The 12,868-nt window shown below is 38.3% G+C and overlaps 1 protein-coding gene across 2 annotated transcripts in view; it reads left to right on the top strand.

The window, feature by feature from the left end:
* Positions 1–10,045: 10,045 nt before the first annotated feature.
* The window catches only part of WDR19 (WD repeat domain 19), a 91,331-nt gene continuing 88,508 nt past the window's right edge, over positions 10,046–12,868 (top strand). Inside the window, exon 1 of one of the 2 annotated variants that reach the window (XM_025997729.2) lies at positions 10,046–10,467. In XM_025997729.2, the coding sequence (XP_025853514.1) occupies positions 10,462–10,467 (6 nt within the window). In that variant the 5' untranslated portion in view covers positions 10,046–10,461. Of the gene's footprint in view, positions 11,685–12,868 lie in introns of both variants that reach the window. The other variant, XM_025997736.2, reaches the window with a different exon arrangement.

The raw sequence follows: 12,868 nt of genomic DNA, 5'->3' as shown, positions 1-12,868 counted from the left end.
CTAATTTTAATTTCTTAATTTCATTGGCTATTTGATTCATAGCCATGTATCTGTACCTTGAATCGTGCAACTGGACAGAAATACGTGGCTTAACATGGAACATCCAATTTTATCTTAAGCGTAAAATTAATCATATAGCAGTTAATAATTTTAAATGACATTAATTTTTTAGCTACTGATATTAATTAGGAAACCAAAATGAAATGTTCAATTTAGGATCTCCAGCCATGTATTATTTTTGAATAGACTGTCTTTCCCTAGTTGGTATGCTTATTAGACTTCCTTTCTATAGAATATTGGTAAAAAAATTTTTTCAAGTGGCCATTTTAAAGGCCAGAAATCTAAAAGATAAATTGGAGCCAAAAACGTAAGATGATCAAAATACTGGCATTTACTGTAAATGTAATGTGCAATAACAAACTCTATATGTTTATTTATTTTTAAAATCTGAATTCTACCTAAATTTCCTATTCCTTTATCTGTATCTAGTATCAACATCATTATTTCTCATCCCCAATCCCATGCCATCTCTCTCTCTTCATCATGGAAATTCTCCCTTTTGTTTGTCTCTCTCACTTTCTCTTTTGGAAAAACATTTTTCTGATATAGCAAATTACATTCATTTTTCAGTGTCCTTTTGACAAGCTTCCTGCAATCTTTACCAATTTTTATAGCAGATTCTGAAAATACTACTTTTTCATAATGCCATGCTTTTCCAAATAAATTAGGGGTTTCCAAAGATTGCTATAATAACAGCTATTTATTTACACTTAAATAAGCAATCAATTTTAAATTGTATAGCTTAAACAAAAATAGCTCTGTGCATTCTAGAATTACTCCTCCCACAGGTTGTGTAAATGGCTTGACTAACTCTTCAATGAATGTCTCCCAAATAAGTGGACACCAGATCATTTCCCAGATGAACAGGTTTAATCATGTTCTTGGCTCTTAAATTTTAGAATGGGGAGCTGGATTTCCCTTCTTTCCCAAATATCCTACCTACAACAAAAGATTTTGCATTCAGGAAAGGATTCAAGAATTTGCAAAGGATATAAATATTTCCCGAAGAATACAACAAAAATATTTTTATTAATTTTTAAACTCATTATAGATAAGAAAAGTAAAGCTGATAATTATTGTTGCAATGGCAAACATACATTTATAAATGTATCAAATTAACATATATATACCTTAAATATCACACAATGTTGTATGCCAAATATATTTCATTAAAAAAAGTGTAGCCGAGGAAGTATATTATCTAAATTATAAGCGTTTGTTCTTGAGTTCAAATCACCTTGCTTGCATCCTCCACTGTACCTCATTACCTTTCAATATCTTTCCTTATCCCCCTACTGAAATCATACCTAGCCTGTCAGCCTAATGAGAAAAATATGAATAACAAAAAATAGAAAACCAGGCATTGGGATCCCTGGGTGGCGCAGCAGTTTGGTGCCTGCCTTTGGCCCAGGGCGCGATCCTGGAGACCTGGGATCGAATCCCACATCGGGCTCCCGGTGCATGGAGCCTGCTTCTCCCTCTGCCTGTGTCTCTGCCTCTCTCTCTCTCTCTGTGTGTGACTATCATAAATAAATAAATTGAAAAAAAATTTTTAAAAAACCAGGCATTAATTAGGGTCCCCAACTTATATAAAATAATACTAAATGCTCCTTGCAACTTAAAAACAATAAATTGAAAATTTTCAGAAGGCATATACTAAGAAAAGTATTGTTGCTTCATAAACTTAATTAACATCAAATATAATACAGGCTGTTTTAGTGTAATATATGACAAAAAATTAAGGGGACTTAGGAAACTATCTGGAGAGATCAGTAGCCTCCGAGGGCAATCCACAGATGGGCATAATCAGCATCATCTGGGAACATGTTAGAAACGCAAATTCTCCAGGGGTGCCTGGGTGACTCATCAGTTGAACATTTAACTCTTTTGATTTCAGCTCATCTGGGTCATGGGATCCAGCTCTGCGTCAGGCTCTGCACTCAGCATGGAGTCTTTCCCTCTGCCCTTCCCCATCCCCTCACATCCTCACATACATACATACATACATACATACATACATACATACATAAACTCTTAAACACACACACACACACACACACACACACACACACACACACAAAACCTTACTATAAGGTAAGAAATGCAAAAAAAAAAAAAAAAAGCAAATTCTCCAGATGCTCCCCAGACCTACTACATCAGAGACTCTGGGGTGGGGCCAAGCAATCTTATTTCACCAGGCCCCCTTTACCAGGTGATTCTATTACACACTGAATTTATTAGATACACAGAAAAGTTAGAGAATCAATGATTTAAATGATTCAGCCTCTAAAACAGCAGAAGGGAATTGAAGAAGAAAGAATTGACTTAACCAGGTATGGGAAAACTAAAAATCCATTTTATTAGGATTGTATGCTTTTCTATTTTCAGTACTGAGCAGCCTAATGTTATATTTATTACTTGACCTACATAAATGTGTTAAAAATACACACCCAGCTTAATTATAAATGCATAGTAAAATAGGTATACATAGAAACAAAACCCAAAAGGAAATATACACAAAAAATTAATATATATTGATAGTGGAAGTTTATGTTTTCTTTTTTCCCCCTCTTTTTAACTAATTTAACTTTCTCTAAAATCAAATGAAGGTAGGTATTGTTATCCCCATTCTAAACTTCAGAGCACAGATTTGGAGGAGGTAATTTGCTCAAGGTCAAAAAACTAGAGTGCCTGGCTGGCCTCAGTAGGTGGGTGTGTGACCTTTGATTTCAGGGTTGTGAGTTTGAGCCCCACATTGGGTGTAGAGATTACTGAAGAATAAAATCTTACAACAATACAAAACAAAACAAGGCACCTGAGTGGCTCAGTTATTAAGTGTCTGCCTTGGGCTCAGGTCATGATGCCAGAGTCCTAGGATCCAGTCCCACATCAGGCTCCTTGCTCATCAGGGAGCCTCCTTCTCCATCTCCCTGTACCCCTCCACCCAATTCGTGTTCTCTCTCGGTATCTCTCTCTCAGATAAATAAAATCTTTAAAACAAACTAGTGTCATGAACTGGGTTTAAACTGGACATTTATGACCAAGTTCAATTTGCTATTACATTATGCAGTCCTTAAGAGAGTCGTATCATTTTAAAATTGAAAAGCATTTAAATATATAAACACATATTATGAGCCAATGCACAAAAATTAAAATTTTGAAAAATCCAAATATTTTTAGTATTCATAAAGTTAAATATGCAATGGCCATTACTTACCAACTTTGTTTAGTTACTAAGTTAATGCAATGTTAGAAAAATTAAGTTCACAAGCCTAAGAATGTTCTCAGCCAACTTCTTGAAAACATACTAAAATTGACCAGTTATGTTTTTTGCATCACATTTGAGATAAAAGTGAATATTAAAAATGAAAACCTAAAAAGATTTAAAAATAAACATAAAAAGCTAAGATAACAATACAATTTTATAATATAGCAAAGAAAAGATAAAATGGGTACACTATATCATGAAGTTCTATCATTCCTTTTTTTTTTTTTTTTCTATCATTCCTAAAAGGCTTGAAATAAAGTCCTTGATTGAACTAAGAATTGTTGAATGGGCAATATTGATCATAAGGAAATGGCTTGGAGTACAGAATGATAAGGTTAGGTAATGAAAATAGAATAAGTCAAGTCAGTGAAACTAGGGTAATTATGCAAGTTACCAAGATCTAGTAGGGGAGAAGAAAAAAAGACAAAACAAGGAGACTAATGTAGAATATCTGCATTCTTGCCAACACTGGAATGGTGAGCCAAAAGTATACAGCAGCAGTTTGATAAAAATGATTTTTTTTTCTGAAACTAAATTGAGTAACTGTAAGTTGCCCTGGCCAGAAGGATCTTTTCTTGGGCATAATAAAAATACACGTGGTATAACAAGCTCTACCCTGAGTGAAAGTCTGGCAAAGAGTTTGGGCCATGTTTAGTGTAAAAGAATACCCCAATTTGATACCATATACAAAAATAAATACTATATATTAAAGACTTAAATGTAAAAAATTAGAATAAAAAAATTATTCCAGAAAGTCTATAAGCAAGGGAAAACTTCAAAACCAAAAGTAGAACCAAGTAGCTGTTTTAAAAATACTTATTTAACCACAGATCATGCAAAAGATCTCTTACAAATTGATTTTTAAAAAGACAGCACCATAAAATTAGTGAATACTGTTAAATAATGTACAGAAGAATACAAATGACCAACGGAAAAGTGTTCGCATTCATTAGCACCCAGAGAAATACAAAGTAAACTGACAATGAACGCCATGTAAAGTGATATCTTATTGTAGCTTTCATTTACATTTCCCTGATGCCTAATGTTGTTGAGCAATTTTGCATGAGCTTATTAGTCATGCATATACCTTTTTTTGAGAAATGTCTGTTCAAATTATTTACCCATTTTTGGTGGAGTTGTCTTTTTATTATTGAGTTTTAAGATTTCTTTACAAGTTTTATTTTTTATTTTTTTAAAAGATTCTATTTATTTGTTCATGAGAGACACAGAGAGAGAGAGAGAAAGAGGCAGAGACACAGGCAGAGGGAGAAGCAGACTCCATGCAAGGAGCCCAATGCAGGCCTCAATCCCAGGACCCCAGGATCATGCCCTGGGCTGAAGGCAGGCGCTAAACCACTGATCCACCCAGGGATTCCCCTTCTTTACAAATTTTATTTTATTTATTTATTTATTTTACAAATTTTATTTTATTATTTTATTTTTTTACAAAGATTTTATTTATTTATTCATGAGACAGAGAGAGAGAGAGAGAGAGAGAGAGGAAGAGACACCGGCAGAGGGAGAAACACGCTCCATGCGGGAAGCCCGATGTGGGGCTCAATCCTGGGACTCCAGGACTTCCGCCCTGGGCGGAAGGCGGGCACTAAACCACTGAGCCACCCAGGATCCCTCTTTACATATTTTAAATACAAGTTTCTTATCAAACATTATCTGCAAATGTTTTCTCCCAGTCTGTGGGCTGTCTTTTCACTTTCATGGTCATGTCCTTTGAGGGACAAAAGTTTTTATTTCTATGAAGTCCACAATTTATTCTCTTCTTTTGTCATTTGTGGTTTTGGTATCATATCCAAGAAACAATTGCTTAAACCAAAGTAATGAATTCCTACATTTTCTTCTAAGAATATTATAGTTATATTATAGTTATATATAAGAAATAATTCTATTTCTTCTATAGAATATTATAACTATTGCATTTATCTCTTTAACTTATTTGAGTTAATTTTTATATATTCTGTAAGGTAGGGGTCCAACTTTATTTTTTGTATGGATATCCAGTTGTCCCAACACAATTTGTTAAATTTAATTCTTTTCCTCCATTGAATTGTCTTGATAACCTTGTTGAAAATCAATTGCCCACAAATGCATAGTTTTATTTCTGGACTTTCAATTCTATTCCATTGATCTATATAACTACCCTTATACTAATAACACAGTTTTGGTTACTGTAGCTTTGCATAAGATTTCAAATAGAAAAATGTGAGCCCTTCAACTTTGTTCTTCTTTTTCATGATTATTTTGTATATTCTGATTCCCTTGAAATTCCTTATGAATTTTAGGATAAAAAAAAGACAGCTGGTATTTTAATAGAGATTTTATTGAATCTGTCCATTTGGGGAGTTATTGCCATCTTAAGTATATTAAGTCTCTGATCCATGAATGTGGTATATATTCACATTTTCTTTTTAAATTTCTTTAAAACAAATTTTGTAGTTTTTAGAGTACAAATTTTGTACTTTCATTAAATTTATGTATTTTATTTTAATGCTATTATAGATTTTTTAATTTTCATTTTTGGATTATTCATTTCTAGTATAGAAAAATGCAATTGGTTTTTTGTGTATTGATCTTATATCCTGCAAACTTGCTCAACTTATTTATTATAATGGTTTTTAGCAGATTCCTTGGAATTTTCTATGTACAAGATGATGGCATCTGCATAGTTTTACTTCTTCCTGTCTAATCTAGATGGTCTATACTTCCTTTTTGTCAGTAATTCCCCTGGCTAGAACCTCCAGTACAATGGTAAGCAGAAGTGGCAAGAGTGGATATCCCTTCCCCCTGCCTGAGCTTAGGGAGAAAGCATTCAGTCTTTCACCATTAAGTATAACATTAGTTACATGGTTTTTTGGTAGATGATCTTTCTCAGTTTGAGGAAATTGCTTTTCACTCCTAGTTTATTGAGTATTTTTATCATGAATGAATGTTGAGTTTTAAGGGTTGGGGATTCTGTCAAGTGTTTTTCTGTGTCTATTACTGTGATCATACATTTTTTTGGTCCTTTAGTATTGCATATTGTATTAATTGATTTTCAGTTACAGGCCTTTGCTTACATTCCTTGGATAAATTTCACTTGGTCATGTTGTACATTCTTTTTTTATATACATTACTGGAGTTAGTTTGCTAGCCACTTTCATTATTGAAAGATCTTTTTCTGAGTATAGAATCTATGTGGACAGCTTTTTTCTTTCAGTACTTTAATATGTTGCTTCACTGTCTTCTGGCTTGCGTGGTTTCCAACAAGAAGTCTACTCATTTTCTAATCTTTGTTCCTCTATGCATTTTTCTTAACCTGGCTTCTAAGATTTTCTGTCATCACAGGTTTTAAATAACTTTTTAGTTTTTTCATGTTTCTTATGCTTAGTGTCCATTGAGTTTTGGGATCTGTAGGGTTAGCATTTTCATCAAATTCGGAAATTTTTTTCAACCTTTACTTTTTCAAATATTCTATTCCTTCACTCCTAGCTCCTTCTGGGACTCCAATTACACATAAATTAGGCTCATGATGTTGTTTCCCAATTCTGTGATGCTCTATACATCTCTCAGTGATTGGCTGTTGTTTTTTTTTTGGGGGGGGGTGAGTACAGGAGGGCACAAAGGGATGTTTATGTTGCCATATCTCGAAGTTCACTCATCTTTTGTTTTTGCTGATGGTTGACTGGATTAATGAGTCACATGCCTAATCTCTTTAGTAAATGGTTGTCCATACCCGTGACCCCATTTCCAGAACATGCTATCTGGATAGGCTGAGAATTTTCCAAATAACCAAGTGCTTGTTCTTTTGTGCTTAGCAGCTCATTCTCAACTTACCTCTATCCTCTCATTTTACTATAAGCAGCAAGGAGAAACTAGGCTGTGCCTTCTAACACCTTAGATGAAAATCTCCTTAGTTAAATATGCAAATTTATCACTTACAAATTCTGCTTTCCACCCAACACAATATAATTCAGCCCACTTCTCTACTATTTTTTTTTTTTTAAGATTTGTTTATTTATTCATTCAGAGAGAGCAAAGAGAGAGGCAGAGACACAGGCAGAGGGAGAAGAAGCAGGTTCCCTGCAGGAAGCCTGATGTGGGACTCGATCCCAGGTCTCCAGGATCACACCCCAGGCTGCAGGGGGCGCTAAACCGCTGCGCCACCGGGGCTGCCCTCTACCACTTTGTAACAAGGATCACCTTTCCTCCAGTATCCAATAACATGTCCCTTATTTCCATCTGAGACCTCACCGGAAGCACTGTGAACATTCAGCAACATTCTGTTATGACAATTTATTCTCTAAAAATTCAGGAACTTCCTCTATAGCTCTCCTGTCTGTGCTCTCATCAGAAACACCTTTAATGTCCACATTTCAACCAACAATGTCTTTAAAGCAATTTAAGCTTACTACCAAGTACCTCAAAATTCTACCAGCCTCTATCCATAAGCCATTTCTATCTTGTAGGTATTTGTTACAGCAGCACACCACTACCTGGTACCAAAATCTATGTTAGTTTCCCAGGGCTACTATAACAAAATACCTCAAACCATGCAACTTAAAACAGAGGAAATTTGTTGTCTCACAGTTCTGGAAGCTAGAAGTCCATTTCAAGGTGTCTGACATGACCATGTGCCTCTTCCTAGGTCTGATGTGAGCATCAATCCTTGGCATTCTTTGGGTGCAGCTACATCTATCAATCTCTGCCTCTATCATCACATGGCTTTCTCCCTCTGTGTCTGTGTTCAAATTTCCCTGTTCTTGTAAGTACATAAGTCATATTAAATTATGGCGATGTTAATGATATCTTAATTATACCTGCAAATACCCTATTTCCAAATAAACCTGTATTCACAAATACCAGGGCTTAGGACTTCCACATATCTTTTTGGGGGACACAAACTTATCACATCAACAAAACCAGGGATCCCTGGGTGGTGCAGCGGTTTGGCGCCTGCCTTTGGCCCAGGGCACGATCCTGGAGACCCGGGATCAAATCCCACATCGGGCTCCCGGTGCACGGAGCCTGCTTCTCCCTCTGCCTATGTCTCTGCCTCTCTCTCTCTGTGACTATCATAAATAAATAAAAATTTAAAAAAAAATAAAAAAACAAAACAAAACAAAACCAAAACTGTTTCTTGAAAAGGTCAACAAAATTGACATATTTAGCTAGACAGGAAAAATATGAGAAAACATTCAAATCATTAAAATCAGGAATAAAAGAGGAAACATCACTATTAACCCTATAGAAATAAAGTATAAAGGAATACTGCGAACAACAGGATGTCAAAAAACTGGATAACCTAGATGAAAAGCATAAATTCCTAGAAAGACACAAATTATCAGAACTGACTCAAAAAGAAGTCGAAAATCTGATTAGACCTGTAACAAGACATGGAATTTCTAACTAAAAAACAAGTTCACACACACACAAAGCCTAGTAAGACTAATTATCTACTCTATCCAGATAATCCCACTTCTTTCAATTCTTCATATCCTTACTCTATCATTTTACCTTAACTACCTTTTCTGAGACAAACCCAATAGTCTGTTAAATAATATCTGCTTTGAGTCTCTTGAAATGCTCTGCCCTGGTTTGCAGGGCAAACTCTGCATTCTCCTGATTTTCATTTTTCTGGCCTAATTTTATTTCTCTGTTCTGTAGACTTCCCCTGAAGAGTGGCAAAATATGCCACTCCAAAATAAGCTACTTTGACATAAGGATTATTTTGAGCTAACGGTACCTAAAAAATAGCAGATGCAAAAGACTAATCTTCTTTTCTTCCTGAAAACGGGGATTAAAAACTCTCATGTGAAAGATACCCTCCGTGTACCATAAGAAATGGCATTCTTACCATCAAGGAGACGCTGAAATTGAAGTCTATACAAACGGAACTTACTGACATAATTATTTTTCCTTCTCCTCACCATAGTTTATAATTGCTTTCCCACAGTCGCCTCTCTTTGTTCAGGCAAATATAAAAGCATGCATGCACGCAGGTGTCATTTCTTTGGGTCTTTTCCTTAGGAAAAGGAACACGTATTTGTAGGCTTTTTTTCGTTAATCTGTCTTAGAGTTAGTCTAATTCTCAGGCCGAGCTGAAAAACCCTAAGAGGGTAAAATTTTGTCTCCCTTACATTCCCTAAAGCTAGAAAGTCCCATTCACTCCTTTAAATAGTGGATGGCCAATTTCTACTTCTCCAACCTTTTTCTCTTTCACTCAATCACCTAGTAATGATATTTTCATTTCAATGGGCACGTCTTAAAAAATAATAATAATAATGGGCAGGTCTTGCACCCGAAACTAAACTAACTAAACAAAACCCGACGCCAAGGGAACAGTACCCTCCTTAAGAACGGTAACATCTATCATTAGTTCTTTGAAATCATTTTTTGAAGCAAATACGATTCCTACCTAATGCTGATAAGAAAAAAGGGTGGGCACTTGGGCAAAAGAAGTACTTTCATAACGAACGAAGCACAAATCTATGGCAGGGCATAATATTTGGGGAAAAGCTGCCAGGTCCGAAGTCTAAACAGAGAAGCAATCAGTGCTCGTTTTTCTTGCCCAATTTAGTTGGCCTATTAACGCCTTGAAAAAGACTACTTCTCACATCCTGTGTCTTCCAGCCCAGAAGCCTGGGAAGGAAGAGAGAGAGATGACGCGCAGGCCCGCCCAAGTCCTCCCTGTGCGTACTCTGCACGAGTATCCGGCCCCAGAGCAAATAAATCCCGGTTCTCGGTTCTTGCAACATTCAGGGCCTTCCCGTTCCCTGGAATCCGGGCGCCCCCGCACGCCGCCATCGGCATCTTCGGCACCGGGAGCAGAAATTGACGCAGGACGTCCCAAGGGCGTCCCCCGGCCTCGTCCAATCAGAGCCCAAGCAGGAAGGGAGGGTGGGCCGGAGCTCCTGACGCACAACCATTCGGGGCCCGCCTCCGCGAGTGTCACGTGACTCCAGGCCACGCCTCCCGGCCGCCCCTGCGAAGGCCCCACGAGGCTCCGCCCCCCCGGGTAGAGCTCCAGGATTGGTCACTGCTCGCGCGGTCTCCTGGGTGACGGGAACGCGTTAGCCCTCCTGGAGCGGACTCTCCGCGCCTGCGCACTTGCTGGATCGCGCGGCCGCTCTAGCCTTGAGATGAAGGTAAATAACTTACAGACCCCGGGGCGGGCGCGGCGGGGAAACGCGACCACAGGCGCTGGGCCCGCTGAGCGTCACTTTGAGGAGAGGGGGCCTGTGTCCCCCTCCCTCCTCCCGAGGGGGGCTAGGAATGGCGAAGAGAGCTGGGTGACCTGGGGCAGGGGGGGGGAGGGCGAAGTTGAAGGAAGGAGGAGGGGAACGCGGAGAGGGGAGGCCTCATTTCTGGGACCGCGAACGGAGTTGAAGCGGGGCGGGCGGAGGGAACCCGGGCTCGGCCCGAAAGGAGCAGACCGGGTCGGAAAAGACCGCGAACTACCCACGGCGGGGAGACCGGTATGCTGGGAGGCTCGGCCCCCGCAAGCAGCTGAACCCCTCGCAAGCCGCGCAACCGCTCAGCGTTTAAAAAGAGTGAAGAGCTTCCGAAAGAAGAATGTCAAAGTGTATCGCCGGTGACTAATGTACAAATCACGCAGTGGCTCGTGGATGTAATTCGCGGGGAAATCTGCGCTTGCACGCGCGGGGCCTGCTGGAGAGCAGCATCCTCTGCACGCACCGTTCCTGCGCTTGGGCTTCGGGCGACCCCATCCCCGGCCCCCGGTTACAGCGCCCTCGCGCCCCGCTTTACCACAGCCATAGCCCTCCGCCCCGATCTGGCAAAGAAATGGATAGTTCAATTTTAAATTGAAGACCTAATGATTCCTTGTGGCTCTTAGCATGGAAATTGGAATTGACAGGCTGGTAATCGATCATGACTTCATATTTCTAAAGCCTTTCACGATTTCTGAAGTTGTCAGCACGGAGGAGGCATTCCTCTTGGTTCGCAACTGAGAATTTTGTGCTTGAGGCAACTTAAGCGACTTGTTTTAAGCCCTACAGCTGATCATAAGTTTAAAAAGTACAATTCAGATCTTGGTTTTCTGGTTTTGAAGCTAGCGCTTTTTCAGTCTACTGTATATGGAGCACTATACTGTATGTGAAGAAAACTAAGATGTAAGATCACAGCCAGAAGAGGTCTACCCGGAAGCTAGTCAAATTGAAGTTTAAGGATCCCTCACTTGCAGGAAGGGGTTCCAGGGACACTTGGTCACAAAGGTCACACCTTTTTTTTCCAAGGTGTTTTCAAGCTCCACGAAACGTGGATGGACTTGTAATTATAATACACTTCTGTTTCCAATAGAGGTGGATTTCATCTCCTTAACATACCAAACGACTAATGATTGGTATTTAATTTTAAAATTATATATATACATTTATTTATATTTTTTAAGACAGAGAGTGAGAACATGGGTGCAAAGGGAGAGGAGGAAAGAATCTCAAGCACTTTCCCAGCCGAGTGCAGGGCTCAATTTCAGGACCCTCAGACCATGATCTGAGCAGAAATCAAGAGCCTGACACTTGGCCAACTGCACCAATACCCAGGTGACCCTTGGTATTTCATTTTAAGCATTGAATGAGTTTTGTATGGCCACTCTGATTGTCAAGCCACCTGTAGTAGTATGTGAACTTCATATGCCTGGCTGTGGTCTATGATTTAACCTAATTGTTTATAATTTAACCTAATATTAAAATCTAAATTTTCTTATTCAAGCTCTATATTCGTAATTGTTTCGGACCAGTATTGTTTGATATAAATGTACTGTGAGCGACTGTAATTTAAAATTTTTAGTGGCCATCTTAAAATGTTTTAAAAACAAACAGGGATGCGTAGGTGGCTCAGGGCAGATCCCAGTATCTTGGGCTTGAGTCCCCCATCAGGTTCCTGGCAGGGAGCCTGCTTCTCCTGCCTATTTCTTGCCTGTCTCTCATGAATAAATACATGAAATCTTTAAAAATAAATAAATAAAATAAACAGGTAAGATTAATTTAAATAATATATTTTATTTTATCCAGTATATTAAAAATATTATCTCAATATGTAATCAACAAAAAATTATCAATGAGATAGTTTACGTTTTTCATAGTCCTTGAAATGTGTGTGTATTCTATATTTACAACACCTCTAATTTGGACTACCTACATTTCAAGCCCTCAATAAAATCAAGTCCACCTGTGTTTTGTGGCTTTTATATTGGGTACCCCAGTTCTTGACTGTATGGGTGAAAAGAAAGGCTTTTGAGTTGACACTGTCCACCCAGTAGTCAAAGTGAGCACTTAATGATTAAGTAAATATAACTAGTGGGTAAAGGTAGAAAATAATTTTGAATGAAGGACAGTTTGTATTTTTATCATGGTTACTTTTTTTTTTTTTTTTGAGATTTTATTTGTTTATTCATGAGAGACGCACACACAGAGAGGCAGAGACACAGGTAGATGGAAAGGGAGAAGTAGGCTCCACGCAGGAAGCCCGATGTGGGACTTCATCCCAGGACCCCAGGATCATGCCCTGAACCAAAAGCAGATGCTC

This window comes from Vulpes vulpes, chromosome 14, assembly GCF_048418805.1.
Source record: "Vulpes vulpes isolate BD-2025 chromosome 14, VulVul3, whole genome shotgun sequence".
In the NCBI taxonomy this organism is placed as follows: domain Eukaryota; kingdom Metazoa; phylum Chordata; class Mammalia; order Carnivora; family Canidae; genus Vulpes; species Vulpes vulpes.
This window is presented reverse-complemented; position numbering and strand designations above follow the sequence as displayed.